The 20,012-nt window shown below is 41.2% G+C and overlaps 1 protein-coding gene across 1 annotated transcript in view; it reads right to left on the bottom strand.

Moving 5' to 3' along the window:
- Positions 1 to 10,122: 10,122 nt before the first annotated feature.
- LOC126175162 (solute carrier family 22 member 7-like) overlaps positions 10,123 to 20,012 on the bottom strand; it is an 89,599-nt gene continuing 79,709 nt past the window's right edge. The window contains exons 7-9 of the mRNA XM_049921747.1: positions 19,021 to 19,235; positions 17,058 to 17,245; positions 10,123 to 10,398 (exon numbers count right to left, since the gene is read on the bottom strand). Of these exons, the coding sequence (XP_049777704.1) occupies positions 10,216 to 10,398; positions 17,058 to 17,245; positions 19,021 to 19,235 (586 nt within the window). The 3' untranslated portion in view covers positions 10,123 to 10,215. The remainder of the gene's footprint in view (positions 10,399 to 17,057; positions 17,246 to 19,020; positions 19,236 to 20,012) is intronic.

Below are 20,012 nucleotides of genomic sequence, written 5' to 3' on the forward strand. Positions count from 1 at the left end.
GCACTGAAATGGCCTATGACATTTTATAGGCAGTAAAATTAAAGTTCAGGTAGACAATGAAATGAAAGTTTGTTGAAATGAACATAAATCTTTAACTCTCCTTCTGCAGCACTTAATTACGCAACACAAGAAGTAGTTCACAATTATTCTCTGTCTTTGAAGTGAGTGAAATACGTAAGTCTGGCAAACTTTCATCCATGGCTAACTGAATCACAGTCACTAGAGTCATAGTACTGTTTACTAGGAACTTATTGTCTGTAACTGCACAAATACTGTGTTATTCCAAAATACCAAAGTCCCAGATGCCTGTGCTGTGGAGGCCAAGGCTTGTCATAGCTCAAGGATGACCATAGATGGGTATATGTAGTGTCAGATGTGAGGATCCCAAAAAGGTAGACTGTTGGTGTCAGACAACAGTCTGTAGAATGATTCCTGGAGAGCTTCTGGTTGAGGAGCCATGGCAGTGCTAGGTGTAAATTATCAGAGAGCTTACCCTTGGAGAAATGGCTTGCCATAGACACATGCTGGCCTAAATACTTTTGAGGCACCAGGATAATAATGAGATCTATTTTCTGGCAAGTGATCCAATATAAATGAGTTGGTCTGTGCAGATTGCAGCTCTTTGACTGATTCATGTGCTCAGAACTATAGTGATGGTGTTTGCTGATGTAAAACTTGCAACCTGCAGCACAGGCCACCAGTGGTGCAGTGCTGTTATGCTGGAGGGCTATGTGCACTGACATGGTATCCCTCCACCCTTAGAAGACTGTTGATTATACATCTGAGCATCCCATAAGATGGTGGTGCTATTGCCAGTCTCCTGTGGATCTGGAGAACCTTGGAGGCTGCTGTTTATATCTGTGCAAGTGGGTGCTTGACCAGCTGTTGTCAGGTCACAGTGTGACACATTGTAATGCAGATTAACTATCACTATTATATTTTCCACACAAATTTTAAGATATTGTATTTAGACATTCCAACATTTCTTGTTGTTATTTGAGTATTTGTGCATTCCCCAAAAATAACTGATTCTTTAGTTGCTCCAGCACATCATCTGCACACACACAATCCCTCCTCAGGCTGATTATTTACGCCCTGTGTTCTGGAAATGTGCATAGACGGGAGATATGGTATTTGATTATTTTATTTGTATCTCCTTTCCATTAGTAAACCACTTACTTAACACATAGTATCTGGCTTTTTGGGATAGTACCATTTCCCTTTAAGCCCCCCCTCTGCTGTCTCTTCTTTAAAATAGCCACTCATCAAATCTTTACACACTTTTTTTTATAGATTTTCATATTACCATTGTAACATACTTTGTTTAATCTGGATCCAGTTGATTTTGAGTCATTGATGTATTGTCATTGAATGGTTTATTAATCAGATTGGAGAATGAATGTTGAGTTCCATGTTCTGGGCTACTTAATTCTTCTGACTTAGTAAAATGAGTAAAATTTTTTTCGGTTTGAAACACATTATACACTATTTTTTTGTTTTATTGGGTATTTTATAATGTATTACTATTTTGTAATTCGTTATTATACACATGTCACCTGATGATATGGTTTTCAGTATCATGAAACTGGTTTTGATCAGATAATAAAAAGATTAAATACAATGAAGCAGCTTTTTAATTCCCAAGACGTATTTTTTATATTTCTAACTGAGAAGTCAAATAACAATTTTTATAGATGTAGTTTTAAAAATGGTTTAGGAGTCCTTTATAATGAATTATTAAAAGAAAAACTTGCTCTTACTATTTCAATCTTTAGGGGTCGAATTTTCAAAAATGCTGAAATATGTATTTTTTTTTATATTTCTGATTGAGAAATCAAATACCAATTTTCATAGTTCTAGCTTCAGAATTGCCTTAAGAGCCCTTATTTCATTGCTTTAGTGGTGGAATTTTGGAAAAGTTCTTCTTAAATGATGACTACAGTACAAGATCAACTCCAGTTCCACATTTCAAATTTCTATCCGTAGTAGTTTGGGCTGGAAGATGAAGAGTCAGTCAGTCAGAACATTTCCTTTTATATATAGAAATGAGTAATGGCACGAAATGGAAGTAATACTAGTCACACTATCTAATATCAGCAATTCCCACTGGCTTTGGCTGTGGGGTGTGGTGTGCCATAGTGCAGTGTCAAGAACAGATTCCTGATTACAGTTTCCTCCATTCTCCAGCAGCCTCTAAGAAATGTAAGGTTCACCATTTTGTTCAACTTTATAAGTTTATCTCAAATGCATTTTATCTGAAAATGATTAGGTGAATAATTTTTAAGATAAAAAGTCTGCATATGTCGGAAACATCGTGAAGCAGATTAAAATCTATGTATGCTTTGGTGATTTGTTTTATAATTTTGATGATAGGTTATATCACATCATATACAGTTGAAGGGTGGCATGTGATTCTTTGTTTGGTCATTAATCAATTTATTGTTCTGCACTAGATCATTTTTTGTTCCATAGGTCCAAAGTGTGGAGATCTTCAGGGATGTGTAACATGTTATAACATAAGAGCAAATAATGCATATTTACACATGAAGAGGTAAACTAAAGTTCCTTCCAAAGATGACATGAAGAGTGTAAAAGAAAAGATTTGAAGTGGCAAATATGACATTTGTCAGGAGAATGATAAAACAATATACCTCTGTTTGCAGATAACTGATTTGTACCCAAAATTGTTAAGGTGTTCTGACACAGTCATACACTCTTTTTGCAAGTTAATGCTAATGAATTTGTAAACGCAAATTAATGCTTAATTAAATTGGTTATAGAAATAATACACTTAAATATCATTATAAATATAATTATGCCCTTAGATTTTGGAACTAAGAGGCATTACTTCAATACTGGTGTATTTCACAACAGCAGAGCTACTGGTACTCAACAAAAAATCTAACATATTCACCACCTGTTGAGCATCTGCTTTTCAAACAATCATGTACCATAGTATTTCTGTTTCTACTTGTTACTTTCATGTAATACAGTTCTTTACAAGCACTTTGTCATTATTGTGAGATCAGGTAATTGACTGTATATAGCTGCGCGCAAAGTGTAAGTGAAAATTCAGTTGACTGTGGAAATAGCAAACATGAACAAAATAAGTGAGTTATTAAAAATGCCATTTAGCAACAGGACTCTTAGTGAAAAAATTCAGATAAAAACGCTAGGTAGGCCACTCCCGAATCTGAATCTACAGCACCAAATGAAAAACCAATGCTATAAATTCAACCCAGAAATCTATCAAAAGAACAAACGAATTTGTGGCTGTGAAGAGAGCAACACTGGTTTTTTTTTGTTTTTTTTTTTTTTTTCATGTGTTATTTGGGGGACATGTTCATTGGTGTAAGACTGGAATAACTGATACTGGGCATATACGGTCTACAATGAAAGCACATGAAATGTCATAGTGACACATGAATAATGTGCTTAGTCTTTCATTTCTAGGCAAAGCCAACATTCAGCAGACATTAGATGCACAATACAGACAAACAACTGACAGCCACAACAAACGTGTAGAAAAGAATACATATATATTGAATTTAATTGTAAATTGTATTGGGTTCTGTGGTGCTTTGGAGCTGGCTCTCAGGGGCCACAATGAATCTGATGCCTCTGAAAATAATGGAGTTTTTGTGAACTAATTTAGTTCAGTGTGGGACTGGATAAAGATCTTCAAGTTCATCTCAGTGAAGCAACAGTGTTCGAAGACATTTCGAAGATTGTTCAGAACGAACTACTACAATGTATGTTGGAAGTGTGTCATGATGAAGTTTGTAAAGAAATAAAATGCCGATTATGTTGCAATAATCACAAGGGAGTCCACAGATGTGACTTGTAAATTTCAGTTGGTTATGGTTTTGTGTTATGTTATTCAGGGCAAACCTGTTGAAAGATTTTGGAACTTTGTTAATCCAGACAATCAGAATGCTCATACTATAGCTGAGAGTATTTTGAAAGAAACTGAACCATTAATTGGCAAAGAACAAGCAAAACTAACAGCTCAGAGCTATGATGGTGGAAATGTTATGAGTGACAAGTCGAATTAACTAAAGACAAATACCCTAATGTGAACTACATCACTCGTTATTGTGTCTACGGCAGCCTCTGTAAATCACAAAGCCTGCCTCTTTCTTACACATCTTCCAGATATTTCTTCTTTCTTTTCCAACTCACCACAGAGATCAAAAGTGTTGTATAGCATTGTTCAATAAAACTTGCTCTGTGCTTGTGTCACGAGATGGAATTACCATTCACGAGTAGAAAAAGATGTTATTGAAAACATAGAAGATCTTATTACTGTTACAGAAGTCACTGAAAAAATTGAGAGCATAAAACCGGCTTCTACTAGTGAAAAAGCTGGTTCATACAAACAAAAACTGCAAGGTAGAAAATTCATTTTCTTGCTACAATTTCTCTATATGATACTGCCTCATGCAGATGTACTTTTTAATCAGCTTCAAAAGAAGGTAGCCAAACGACCAAAGCAAAACAAGATGTCTAGAATTTTGAAGCGGTAATGCAAAATATCAGAGATGATATTGGATGATATTGACTCCATCCTTAATGAGATTAGTTTCGTAAATGTCGAAACAATGCCTGCCGAGAAGCCGTGGATTCTTGATAAGCATAAAAAGAGAGATGCCTTGGAAGTACGCCATGCCGTCCTTTCTTAAATAAAATTACGTTTTCCTTTCACTGGACACCTCATTGCAGCCAACTTACTTGATGTATATCAGTTTGACAAATGTATCAAAAGTTTTTCAAATACCTTGAAATTAGAGACACATATACATTTCTGGGAAAAAAGAAAGTTGAAGGGCGAGCTTCAAGTCTTCTATGCTAGGCTCGAGTTGAGAGCAGTTTCTGGCATAGTACTGTTTCTTTCGCTGATTCTATAGGATGAGCTTTGTGACACATTCGAAGAGACTATTAAAGTTTTGAAATTGCTATCTTGACTGCAAAAACTGAGCGGCGCTTTTCAATGCTCAAGAGAATTAAAATATTCCTATGAAACACCATGAAAGAAGACAACTGAGCGCCTTAGGAATGGTATCCTGTGAAAAGTCATTCATGTGTAAAATTGAAGATTTCAATTCAAGAGTGACGGATTTATTTGTCAACAAGAAGGAATGATGATTGTATTTATAATACCATTCCAACTAATTATTTTGAAGCTATCTTCCAAAAGTCATGGATTTTCTGCTTTTGGTGAGTACAATGCTTTTAGTTTCAAATGTTTGTAATTTGATTAAATTTGCTTTGCAAAATCCAGATTACAAGTTTGAATAATTTATGCTTGCTCTGTTATTTGTGGTACTGGTACTCATGTTGTAGTGGACACTTTTCTGGCAGTCAGCCTCGAATGTAAAACAGACAAGGAGTTTTGGATGCTGAGGGTAGAAGAATGGACAGGAGCGACAACCCATGCCTTCCTCTCATAGGACTGGCAGCCTACATTTGTATTCTGTGCTACTGAGAAGGCAGAACCAACGTAATAATGGACATATGGATTGCTGATTCCATCTGGTGTTATGGGAGTCTTATTCGAACTCTTGTGACAGAGCAATTGCTCTCTCCACTCATTTCAAAATAAGGATAGGAAACAACGAGCAAGTACAACTCAAACAAAAGCAGAACATACAAATTATTCGGTAACTGCCAGAGTGCAGTTGTTAGCTGAGGCTGGCATTGTCGTTAATTTGATAGTTCAGGCTCGATCTCGACTGGTATCTTATGCAATGGTACATCAAAACACTCCCTACTTACTAAGAAGTGCATTCAAGTTCTAAGGCCTCAGACTTCTTTTCTAATTAACTACTCACCCGAAATCAATGAAACTGGCGTTACTTCTTGACATAATCGCCCTGCAGACGTACACATTTTTCACAACGCTGACGCCATGATTCCATGGCAGTGGCGAAGGCTTCTTTAGAAGTCGGTTTTGACCACTGGAAAATCGCTGAGGCAATAGCAGCATGGCTGGTGAATGTGCGGCCACGGAGAGTGTCTTTCATTGTTGGAAAAAGCCAAAAGTCACTAGGAGCCAGGTCAGGTGAGTAGGGAGCATGAGGAATCACTTCAAAGTTGTTATCACGAAGAAACTGTTGCGTAATGTTAGCCCGAAATGCGGGTGCGTTGTCTTGGTGAAACAGCACACGCGCAGCCCTTCCCGGACGTTTTTGATGCAGTGCAGGAAGGAATTTGTTCTTCAAAACATTTTTGTAGGATGCACCTGTTAACGTAGTGCCCTTTGGAACGCAATGGGTAAGGATTACGCCCTCACTGTCCCAGAACATGGACACCATCATTTTTTCAGCACTGGCGGTTACCCGAAATTTTTTTGGTGGCGATGAATCTGTGTGCTTCCATTGAGCTGACTGGCGCTTTGTTTCTGGATTGAAAAATGGCATCTACGTCTCATCCATTGTCACAACCGACGAAAAGAAAGTCCCATTCATGCTGTCATTGCACGTCAACATTGCTTGGCAACATGCCACATGACAGCCATGTGGTCGTCCGTCAGCATTCGTGGCACCCACCTGGATGACACTTTTCGCATTTTCAGGTCGTCATGCAGGATTGTGTGCACAGAACCCACAGAAATGCCAACTCTGGAGGCGATCTGTTCAACAGTCATTCGGCTATCCCCCAAAACAATTCTCTCCACTTTCACGATCATGTCGTCAGACCGGCTTGTGCGAGCCCGAGGTTGTTTCGGTTTGTTGTCACACGATGTTCTGCCTTCACTAAACTGTTGCACCCACAAATGTACTTTCGACACATCCATAACTCCATCACCACATGTCTCCTTCAACTGTCGATGAATTTCAATTGGTTTCACACCACGCAAATTCAGAAAACGAATGATGGCATGCTGTTCAAGTAAGGAAAACGTCGCCATTTTAAGTATTTAAAACAGTTCTCATTCTCGCTGCTGGCGGTAAAATTCCATCTGCCATACGTTGCTGTCATCTCTGGGATATATTGACAATGAACGCGGCGTCATTTTAAAACAATCTTTTTATCTCTTTCCAGCCCGGAGAAAAAAAATCGGAGGCCTTAGAACTTGAATGCACCTTGTACCGCCACATAAAAGTGTTCGCACATACTATGTGAGCAGTGAAGAACTGTGCTGTTGGTATGTGTATGTGTGCATGCATTTTTGTGTGCGAGAGATATTTTCAGAGACAGTGTTAATTTTATATCTTGTGCTGACATGTGCAAAAGATACCTGAAGCTACACCCCCTTCCCCCCACCCCTCTCTCTATCTTATACAAACCCTTGCTATGTCATGTTCTCCAGAATATATCACTCTCTTACTGTGCATAAGAAGGAAGCTGTTCTAATAGGTGTTTACTTCTATTTCCCTAAACGCTTTGTTTGATGTAATGTCCTATGAAATATATGAATTATTGACAAAATTCCATAATACATTTGATGCTACGAAACTAATTTTTTTTTTGGTGCCGCCAATGGAATGCCTCAGCGGCCGCCACTGCCTTTGGATATACTGTATTTGTTATTTTCATATACTTTATCAGTATATTGAAACAACATCTCTAATTTAATTTCGTACCCAGGTTTACTTAGAGCTCTATTCTATTAGAGGTCAATCAGTAGAAATGTTAAATAATAATGAAGAAAAGTGACAATCTTGTTTCAGGCCTCACTTCCTGTGTATAGTGTGTGTTAAATTTTATTTTAATGTTGGTATTTTTGTAAATATTTTAATGCAACTTGTCAAGTGCTCTGGAAAGCATCTTACTTGTATTACATTATTCAATAACTGTGTTTTTGTAACACAGTGACAGGTATGTAAATCTTGATGGTTAACAGCAGCAGTCAGTTAGTGTAGAAATTATGTTTAGATAATCTGTAATTTTTTCCACCATAAGAGGTAACAGACAGTTTTATTTGAACTCAACTAGGTTCTTGTTCTACATTCCATTGAATATGTAGACAACTAACATAGCCACCTTCATCACATGCTGATAAAAAATGTGAATCTTATTGTAAAACACAAACATTGTGATTATCAACAGAAGAAATTAATTGTAATGCTTAGCAGTTTTTATGTTACCAGTACATCTGAATGATGGTTCCATCACATTCAAAACAAACTCATCTACTAAATTTGGTGATATATTCTGCATATGCTTCTTGGAATACTGTCTGAGAATTTTATTGGTTACTTTACTCTTAGCTTATCAAACACCTTCAAGTAATGATTGAGCAGAGGTATTTTCTTTTTAGGAAATAGTAAATAGGAATGATTCTATACCTTCCCCAGTAATGTTCATTCCATCTAACATATTGATTCAAGATGTTTCTACAAACTTTATCTCTATTCACACACAGAATATAATAATTGTTTTCATGTTCAAGTGAAACACTACACTACACAAGCATATGAGCCATCGTAAATTTCTTTACAGCTATTCAATGAAATCCTCCTCTAAGGACAACATGGCAGTCAGATGGTCCTGGTAGGCCAGTCGTGGCCTGAAGACAGAGTGCTTTATTCAATGAAAAGTAATTTAAGCTTGCTTTCCTCATTTGCATACTGAGAACAACTATTTATAATGAAACCAGTATCTATGAGAAAAGACTACCCTCCCAGATCTCATAATCATTCTTATGTGATCTGAGTCAGCATTTTGTGCAGGTCCAGTTTGTTCATGTCACTACCTTTAAAAATATTTTATTATGTGTTGGGTAGCACTGCATTCCTCCCACAAGAGTGACTTTTACTGATACCAGTCTATGCCACACATGCACTTACAGGTTGGCCAATAGCAGCCATAATCTCTCTCCATTGCATAACTGATGTACATTAGATGCTTGTTTGAGAATATGGTTTAACTGCCTGCTTGGAGTTAATTGATTTCACAGAGCTGCAAATGCACTTTCACCTTTGTTTTCACCAAATCTGTTGTAATATATTATCACACATTTCTTCCATTACCCAACACTGCCACCCCCCTCCTCCCCCCCAACCTCCTCCCTATGACTGTGATTATGTGAGAGATTTGATGAGAAAGTCCCCAGACTTGTCTGCATCAACATTAATGTCTCGTGACCAGTAGTGGCAGAGGCTGTAAGTAATGTGAAAAGTCTCTCCCGAGACATCATCTGCCATCCCATGGTCATATATCTTTGTAAGATTCTGCAAGAATCTATACAGTGTATTGTAAAGACTGTACAAAACCCTTTCTGCCTTAACTATTATTACCTTCACACATTGTTTAACAAGAGCTTACCTGGGATCTGAGCTGGAGGGGTGAGGGACTGGGATGGGGGGAGATGAGAGAAGGAGACAGTAATTCATGTTAGTTTCACAGTGAATGAGGAAATAGTCTTGATATTTCTCAACGAATGAGTCTGGGTACATTTTCTGTTAGTAAATATCCACCACATGTTTTAGCTTTCTTCAGAGTGGTACTGAACTAATATGTCTGCTTGTTTGATGGCTCAGGATATGAGTTCAACTTGCAAAGATCTTTTTTCTAACCATGGGGAAGGGAGACAAGAAGCTGCCCTTCACTGCTCTTGCCCTTTTTGTATCTAACAGTATACACTTGAGAATTGTGAAATTCAAAAAAATTAATGATTACAAGCAAAAGCTACAAAAATCAGCAACAATTAAGAGAAAAAATTTGGAAAGGAGCGATGCCTGAAATAAGTGTGTTTTTATTTTTATTTTTTTTTGTTAATTTGGTGTTATGGTATCCAAACACAGGAACCCATGACATTGAGCTGTGGGCAAGTGGCAACTGTGCGTAAACTTTGGTGCTATGTGGGGATGAAGAGAGAGAGAGAGAGGGGGGGGGGGATAGGAAAGATATAGCGATTTCAACATATGGTGATGGGCTAGTTATTGATACTGAGCATAAATATTTAATCAGGAAACTTATTGCTTAATCAAAAATTGCTGTGAGGCTAACCTTTAACATAGTTTTACTTGTAACAACATTAAACATGTGAATCTGTTGAACATTCTGTTAAATATTTGGTGGTAGTTTTTTTTGTGACCATAGATCAGTTACATGGTTTTCTTTTGTTTCTCCTAAGGCACTGCCTCTACGTTAAATTAACTACACCAATAAAACCTGTTTAGTTTAAATGAAGTTTTTATTATAGCCAATAAAGGGTTGGATAGAGCATTTTGATCAATAAATAAATATAAAGTCATTGGTGAATATTTATCAGCATTTTCTTCTAACAGGCAAACTCCAATATTTTTGACAGGCGCCATAGTTGGTAGCATCTTCCAGCGTTTCAGGTAACTTCTCATTCAACGATTCAGGCAGGAATGATGTTACAATGGCCGCTGAGGCAAGAAGTAGTCCAAGAACCCCATAGAGGCATCTAGGGTCTATTGCAGTACCCTGTGGAAAGAAAAACAGGTTCGAGCACCATCTGTGTAATACATAAAAGTGATAGATTTATTAGATTTTTCTCGCTTTTACCATTTCATGCAATACATGTAGCAGTCTTTGTATGACCCACTGTATCCAGCTCTTACTTTACATCTACTTATATACTCCATTGGTCACTACAGAGTAGTAGAGTCATGTACACGAGATACAGAAGGGCAGCACATTGACAGAGCAGTCATTCGTGCAAAGATGATTTCAATGAAAAGATTTCTGACTGGGTTGAGGCTGCATGATGGGAATTAACAGACTATGAATTCATAATTCATAATTCTTTGTATGACCCACTGTATCCAGCTCTTACTTTACATCTACTTATATACTCCATGGGTCACTACAGAGTAGTAGAGTCATGTACACGAGATACAAAAGGGCAGCACATTGACGGAGCAGTCATTCGTGCAAAGGTGATTTCAATGAAAAGATTTCCGACTGGGTTGAGGCTGCATGATGGGAATTAACAGACTATGAATTCATAATAGCAGCTGGGGCTATACACATGGGGCATTTCATTTTGGAAATCGTTAGTGAATTCATTATTCTGCTATTCACAGTGCCAAGATTGTATCGAGAATACGACATTTCGGCATTACCCCTCACCGCAGAAAATACAGAGGCTGACGGCCTCCACTTAACGACTGAGAGCAGTAGCGTTTGCGTGGAGTTGTCAGTCCTAACAGGCAATCAACGCTGCGTGGAGTAGCTGCAGAAAACAACGTGGGACGTACGACAAACAGTGTGGCGAAATCTGGCGTTATGGGCTGTGGCAGCAGGCGACTAATTTGAGGGTCTTTGCTAACAGCATGAAATTGCTGCAGCGCCTCTCCTGGGCTTGTGACCATGTAGGAGGGACCCTAGACAACTGCGAAACCTTGGCTTAGTCAGATGAATCTTGATTGCAGTTGGTAAGACATGATGGCAGGGTTCGAAAGCGGTGCAGATCCCACGAAGCCATGGAACGAAGTTGTCAACAGTTCGCTGTGTAAGGCTCCATAATCGAGTGGTTTATGTTTATATGGATTGGACTGAGTCCTCATGGTGCTCAGCTACTTGGAGACCATTTTCAACCATTCACGAATGTCATGTTCCCAAACAACGACGGAATTTTTATGACTGACTCCATGTCCGTATATACACTCATATTCAGAAAAAACAGCTCCTTGATCGACTAGAGATAGGATGTTCATATTCACATGACATATACGAGGGCAGTTCAATAAGTAATGCAAAACATTTTTTTTCTCGGCCAATTTTGGTTGAAAAAACCGGAAATTTCTTGTGGAATATTTTCAAACATTCCCGCTTCGTCTCGTATAGTTTCATTGACTTCCGACAGGTGGCAGCGCTGTACGGAGCTGTTAAAATGGCGTCTGTAACGGGTGTGCGTTGCAAACAACGGGCAGTGATCGAGTTTCTTTTGGCGAAAATCCAGGGCATCTCAGATATTCATAGGCGCTTGCAGAATGTCTACGGTGATCTGGAAGTGGACAAAAGCACGGTGAGTCGTTGGGCAAAGCGTGTGTCATCATCGCCGCAAGGTCAAGCAAGACTGTCTGATCTCCCGCGTGCGGGCCGGCCGTGCACAGCTGTGACTCCTGCAATGGCGGAGCATGCGAACACACTCGTTCGATATGATCGACGGATCACCATCAAACAACTCAGTGCTCAACTTGACATCTCTGTTGGTAGTGCTGTCACAATTGTTCACAAAAATCTGAACGAACTTCTCCTTCTTCATGACAACGCAAGACCTCACACAAGTCTTCGCACCTGAGAGGAGCTCACAAAACTTCAATGGACTGTTCTTCCTCATGCACCCTACAGCCATGATCTCGCACGGTCGGATTTCCATATGTTTGGCCCAATGAAGGACGCAATCCGTGGGAGGCACTACGCGGATGATGAAGAAGTTATTGATGCAGTACGACGTTGGCTCCGACATTGACCAGTGGAATGGTACCGTGCAGGCACACAGGCCCTCATTTCAAGGTGGCGTAAGGCCGTAGCATTGAATGGAGATTACGTTGAAAAATAGTGTTGTGTAGCTAAAAGATTGGGGAATAACCTGGTGTATTTCAATGCTGAATAAAACAACCCCTGTTTCAGAAAAAAAATGTGTTGCATTACTTATTGAAAGCCCTCGTACATTAGTATGTTCTGCAGAAATGATTAGCATTTGAACCATGTCTGCCAAAGGGTTCAAGGACAACGTCGATATCGCGGCGTAAAGCTACCTATCAGTAAAAGTTGCCCGCAGCTCTCGTTGTAGCTATAAACCTAGCCGGCCGCTGTGACCGAGCGGTTCTAGGTTCTTCAGTCCGGAACCGCGCTGCTGCTATGGTCGCAGGTTCGAATCCTGCCTCGGGCACGGATGCGTGTGATGTCCTAAGGTTAGTTACGTTTAAGTAGTTCTAAGTCTAGGGCACTGATGATCTCAGATGTTAAGTCTCATAGTGCTTAGAGCCATTTTTATAAACCACAGGTTATGGATCAGTGTGGTTTGAACAGACATGCAGGATGCCTCCCCGACATGCACGCAAACCGTACAGTCAAATCAGTGAGTTTAAAAAAGGGCGTATTATTGGTATGAGAGAATGTGATGCATCCATCCAGGAACGTGCTGTTCATGTGGGATGAAGTGTTTCGGCAGTGCAACGGGGGTGTGCAGAATAATTCATGGAAGGCCTCTGAACACAACGAGATGGATCAGGTCGCACCATCCAGACTACCCCATGAGAGGATCGACAACTCATCAGAATTGCATTGTTCCTCCTCAGCTCTGGAGCAACAGTGCAACAGTGTAACACATCGCACACTTTTACGGGTAACAGTCCATCGCCGTTTATTACGGCATGGGTTATGTGCACGTTGTCCACATCTCTGCATACCTTTGAGGACTGTGCAGAAACATGCTAGACGGTAATCGTGCGTGGAACGACGTCACTGGGGACAGAAATGGCATCAGATAGTGTTTTCAGATGAATCCAGTTTCTGTTTGTTTGAAAATGATGAAAATGGCTCTGAGCACTATGGGACTTAACATCTGAGGTCATCAGTCCCCTAGAACTTTGAAGTACTTAAACCTAACTAACCTAAGGACATCACACACATCCACGCCGAGGCAGGATTCGAACCTGCGACCGTAGCGGTCGCGTGGTACCAGACTGAAGCGCCTAGAACCACTCGGCCACACCGGCCAGTGAAAATGATGACCGCATTTTGTTTCATCGCAGACAAGGGGACCGGCATCACCGTGACTGCATTCGCACATGACATACAGTGCCAACTCAAGGCCTTATGGTGTGGGGTGGTATTGAGTACAACCACAAATCAAAGATGGTGCCTGTCCTGTGACCTACGTGAATGACGTCCTGTGACCCGTAGCCATACCATTTCTGCCCAACACCCCAGATGCCTTATTTCAGCAAGACAATGCATGACCACATGTTGTTGCTCAAACACGTACCTTCTTGGTGTCACAGGATGTCAGCCTTTTGCCCTGACCCATCAGATGTGTTGCCAATCGAAAATGTGTGGAATATTGTGAAATGATAGGTACAGTGCTGTGGAACACTGAAAACCACCACAGATGAACTTTGGGACCAGGTGATTGCAGCATGGATGGCTATATCACAGGATGACATGATATGCATCGGTGCAGTCACACATGGAACAAGTTACCAGGTCCCATAGCAGACCCTGTGTCTACTAGGCAACAGGACAAAGGGTGAACTGAGGTGACTGAAACGCTAATCGTTTCTGCAGAACATATTAATGTACATGCCCTGTGAATATGAACGTCCTATCTCCATCGTTCAACGTGTCCTGTTTTCTCTGAGCATGAGTGTATATCGCTCACAGATACTTACTACATTACAAAAAACACAGTACACATAAGCACACCTGTTTACGTGAGCTGGACATATTCTAAACTGTGTAAATCCGCTTTAAACGGCCGTTTAGTAGCGATTCCAAGGTTAATGAAACCGACAACGACCGGGAGAACAGTGTGCTGATCACGTGCCCTCCATACCACATTCGACGACACCACTGGCAAAGGATGACACGGCGGTCGGTGCCTTTTACTAATGGTTTTTATATCTTACCGTATGATATAAAAACACTTCACATCATCTTTGTGGCTCTGGGAGGCTTACACTGAGGTGACAAAAGGCACAGGATAGTGATATGCTTATATACAACTGACGGTGGTATCGTGTACACAAGGTATACGAGGTGCGACAATAAAGTAATGAGACTGATTTCCTTTGCAAGATGTGGCAACCTTGCAGGCTTGCGTAGGCACAATAACTTTGACCTTGGCCTATAAGCTGCTTCTAGTCTAAGCAGTACATCGCTGCAACTGCTCAGTCATGAGTTGTGCTGTAAGAAGTTAACACATGTTTGTGTCTCTCGTCACAGAAATCGAACTGCATAATATAACGCAACGGTATGCCATTTCTTTTTGCGTTAAAATGGGTGAAAACGCGACGACAGCTTACTGTAAGCTTCAGAAGGCTTGTGGAGAGGAGGTTATGTCAAGAGCTCAAGTTTTTCGTTGGCATAAAATCTTTAGTGAAGGCAGAACGAATGTCAAAGTCAAAAGTGAAATGCTTGCTTGTGTGCTTCTTTGATTGCAAGGGAATTGTTCATAAAGAGAGGGTGCCTCCTGGACAAACAGTTAACCAATATTAGTACAAAGAAATTTTAGAAAGACTTCGTAAAAAGAGTTCTTCGTGTCCGTGCCAACATTGGTGATAATTGGATTCTGCATCACGATAATGCGCCATCCCATACTGCTCTGTCAGTACAGCAATTTTTAACCTCAAAACAAATTTCAGTACTACCACAGTCACCTTATTTATGAGATATCTCTCCGTGTGACTATTTTCTATTTCCAAGAGTCAAAACGGCGGTCATGAGACATCATTTTCAAACAACACAAGATGTCCAAAAAGGCGTGACGAGGGTCTTGGAGGATATTACAGAAGATAAGTTCCAGAAATGTTACCATCAATGGCAGAAGCGCTGGAAAAAGTGTGTGCACTCAGAAGGAAACTACTTTGAAGGAGAAAACACTAAACTTGACTAAAACGGTAAGTAACATTTTTTTTTTCACATCAGTCTCATTACTTTATTATCGCACCTCATAAAAGAGCAGTGCATTGGCGGAGAGGTAATTCGTACTCAGGTGATTCATGTGAAAAGGTTCCCGACGGCAATTAACAGACTTTGATCGCGAAATTGTAGTTGGAGACATTCCATTTGGGAAAGAGTTAGAGAATTCAGTATTCTTAGATCCACAGTACTAAGAATGTGCCGAGAATACCAAATTTCAGGCATTACCTGTCACGACGGACAGCACAGTGGTCGACAGCCTCCACTTAACGACCGAGAGCAGTGGCGTTTGCAAAGAGCTGTCAGTGCTAACAGACGAGCTCAAATGGTTCAAATGGCTCTGAGCGCTATGGGACTTAACATCTATGGTCATCAGTACCCTAGAACTTAGAACTACTTAAACCTAACTAGCCTAAGGACATCACACAACACCCAGTCATCACGAGGCAGAGAAAATCCCTGACCCCGCCGGGAATCGAACCCGGGAACCCGGGCGTGGGAAGCGAGAACGCTACCGCACGACCACGAGCTGCGGACAACAGACGAGCAACACTGCCTGAAATAACCACAGAAATCAATGTGGGGCGTACGACGAACGTATACGTTAGACAGTGCGACATATCTAACGTTAATGGGCTATGGCAGCAGACGACCGACGCGTGTCCGTCTGCTAACAGCATGACGTCGCCTGGAGAGTCTCTCCTGGGCTCGTGACCATACCGATTTAATCCTAGATAACTGAAAAACCGTGGCCTTTTCAGACGAGTCCTGATTTCAGTTTGTGAGAGCTGTTGATAGACCAGAGTGTGGCACAGTCCCCTCAAAGCCATGGACCCACGATGTCGACAAAACACTGTGCAAGCAGGTGGTTGCTCCATGATGGCGTGGGCTGTATTTACGTGGAATGGACTGCGTCCTCTGGTCCAGCTGAATCGATCATCGACTGGAAATGGTTACGTTCGGCTACTTCGAGACCATTTCCAGCCATTCATGGACTTCATGTTCGCAAACAAAGATGGAATTTTTTATGGATAGCAATGCGTCATGTCACCAGGCCACAATTGTTGGCGATTGGTTTGAAGAGCATTCTGGACAGTTCGAGCGAATGATTTGGCCACCTAGATCGCCCGACATGAATTACATCGAACATTTATGGGATATAATCGAGAGATCAGTTCGCATATAAAATCCTGCAACGGTAATACTTTCGCAGTTATAAACAGCTGTAGAGCCATCGTGGCTCTGCATTTCTGAGCAGTACTTCCTGTCACTTGTTCAGTCCATGCTGCAATTCGCCGGTCTAAAGGAGGTCCGACAATATGTCAAGACGTATCCCACGTCCTTTTCCACTTCAATGTACAGCCAAGACCTTAAATGTGCGATTGTTCCTTAGCAACTATCGAACAGTCTATACCTTATCGTACAGATAGAAAAAAGCTAACAATAGGTTAATTTGCATGCATATGTAAAGAATTCGTGCGCTCAATAATTACCAAGTAAACAAGATACGGAGCAATTCCTATTACCGCTGCGACAAAAGCCCACTCTATAGCTGAACCAATCTGTCTAATACACGTAGGATGGATCTCCATACTCTGCAGTACGTTTGTGAAGAGAGACATTACGCAGAAGAACTTGAGGAACGCAGCTGCGGTCGTCACAATCCAGTGAGGCCCAGATACTGCAACAGAGAAAAATGCTTAGTCAGATTTGGTATATTGTGAGTGAATTCGGTGACTTCTAATTAGACCTGACTGACAGTAGTGAGAATACATCTGCCACTAACAGAGACTAAACGTCGTCTTGTCGATAGAATTTTTACCACATTTTAGCATATTACAAACTAATAACATGAACTCCATTGCGTTGTGACGCAATAATGTAAACGTCTCGGCTGGGGAAGCTGGACCTTCAAATTAGGAAAAATCGTTAGTGGTTATCAGTACGAGTTTTATGTTGTAAATGAGTAGAGAAAGGACTGCTTACGATTGGACATGGCAAAAAAAGGCCAAAGAAGCTGCAATATCTGTCAGTTGGGGAACTATGAAAGGAAAACAAACAACAATAAAGTCGGTAGAAAATGAATACGCAGTAAGATTGCAGATTGTAGTAATCGGGACAAAGGAAGTTAAGAAAGATTCAAGAAACGGAAGTGGCAGTGGACAAATAAAAGAAATGTTGAAATGGTCCCTGATAGAAGACAATTGTTTGCAAGGTCATACTTCCGCTGCTGCTCTGAAACAGCAGAACGCAGCATTGGTCCACGTCCTGCATCTGCGACCAATATCAACTTCTGATTTCTTAAGCGACAACGGTATGTTTTAACTTACCACTACGTTCCAGGGTCAACTTCTTGAATTCTACTCAGAGAAATGTTTGTTTACTCACAGCTGTTGTAGACTACTCAAGTGACTAAGAATGCGCGGTTTACTTGTGTTCGCCTTATGTTACCACAGATAATTATTCCGATCCCTATAACATTTCATTCCCGGCCACACCCATGCGTTCATCCTCTTGGCTATTGTGGACGCCAGAGAGAGTCTCCGGTACACGATTGAAGTGAGAAATGGGCTTTGTACAGTCTAGGGATGATTGGTCGTATTTTTCATAAGCCACCTCACTTGAAAAACCCGGATATGGAAAATGACGGAGCTCCGATATACGAATTAGATTAAGGATTTCTTCATGAGTTACTAAAAATATACAAGCGACGGGTTTCAGCATTGTTAATGATTTGATAGAAAATGGTTTACAGCTATTAAATAATAGCTATTAAGCAGAATTAAGTACACTATTCCGCAAAACTTAAGGATGAGATAAAGTAACAGAATATATTAGAAACTCGGTGGAAATGAATGAAAGTGCGGGAGCATGTCACCAGAGGTCTGCCAGTAGTGCGCAGGAAGCTGAACGTCACATGGCTTGAGGCAACGTGCCTATAGAGCCAAATGGAGTTGGGCCCACAACTCGAGACAGTTGAAGTAACGGGAAAAGAAGTGTGTTGTCAACTAGTGAGCAGTTATGGCGCACTGTTTTAATGTCCTTCATTACAGTATGGCCTATAGATAACATTTGGATGACTTCACAGGGGGAAGAGTCATCGGCAAAGTGGACGAAGGACGAAGTATGACGAATGTAACGCGGGAGTTTGGTATGGCTCACAGCATTGTTTAACGAGCATCGGGAGCATTCCGAACCACAGGCACTGCTGCCCAAGGGGGAGGTGGCGGTCGACCACAGTCAACTACAGCAGCAGATTAACGTAACATTGTGTAACAAGCTAGAAAGATGGTTGCAGCTGCAACAGCATTTAACTGAAATACAAGGCATACAAAATCACACTCCGCAGTGGCACAGGGACTGCATGGGAAGGGGTGGGGGGGGGGGGGGGGGATAGGGGGAGGGAGGGGATGGGGGTATGGGGTGGGGGCAGGAAATTAAAAGAAGCTGTCTTACCTGTTATAACGACGATAATAAATATGGATATCAAGGTTGCTGCCAATAATGAGAACGCTTCTGTAAACCTGCGCCCAAATTTGTTGCCCAAGAAATGTGCTGCTAGATTTCCTGGCAAGTCGCCAGCTCCCTGCGCCATGAACGCCAAAAATGGGTTTCCACCAAGATTCCCAATGTTGAACATCATGCTGCACGTAGTCAGAACGCAGACACTCCTGCGGACAAAGAAAATGTCACGTTATTCTTCTATTAAGGCTGAAACATTCTTCAGATCGAATACCCTTCTTATGATTGTTGCAGGATGTTTGCTTTCACCTGTTTGACCCCGTACAAGCCAACGGCCATCTGTCGGATGGTGCAAGAAAGGCGCTTCATCTGAAAAGGCCATCTGTCACCGATTAGTGGAGGTTCAGCTCTGTACTGGTGTGCATATTCCAGTCTTCGTGTCCGATGAACAGCAGTCAGCATGGGTGCATGAACAAGGCGCCTGCTACAGAGGCCCATATGAAGCAATGTTCGCTGAACGGTCGTTGAGGAGAAACGGTTGATAGCCCCTTGCTGACTTGTAGGTCAGTTGTTCAACATGTGCACGTCTATTCGCGGGTACACATCTCCGTAGCCGTCGTTCATCCCTGTCATCTATAGTTCATGGTGCATCAAAGCTGCCTTGGCGCCAGTTGTGGATACCGCCATTTTGCCATGCACAGCAAACTTTAACCATGGCAGCAAGCGAACGATTTAGAAACTTAGCCGTTTCGGAAACGCTTCCACCCTTGGCCCGAAAGTCAATGATCATGCCCTTTTGGACGTCATATATATCGCTCCGTTTCTGCATTACCCAACAATCGCATCCTGCCAACAAGTTTTATATACCCTCCACTGCTATGCTGGCAACAGTGGTTTTTGCACGTTGACACAGAACGTAGGCGGTGGTCATATTAATGTGTATGGACTTTGTAGTTTGAAGGTGATCCGAACAACCCTCTGCCGAG

The sequence above is a fragment of the Schistocerca cancellata genome, chromosome 3 (genome assembly GCF_023864275.1).
Source record: "Schistocerca cancellata isolate TAMUIC-IGC-003103 chromosome 3, iqSchCanc2.1, whole genome shotgun sequence".
Taxonomy (NCBI): Eukaryota; Metazoa; Arthropoda; class Insecta; order Orthoptera; family Acrididae; genus Schistocerca; species Schistocerca cancellata.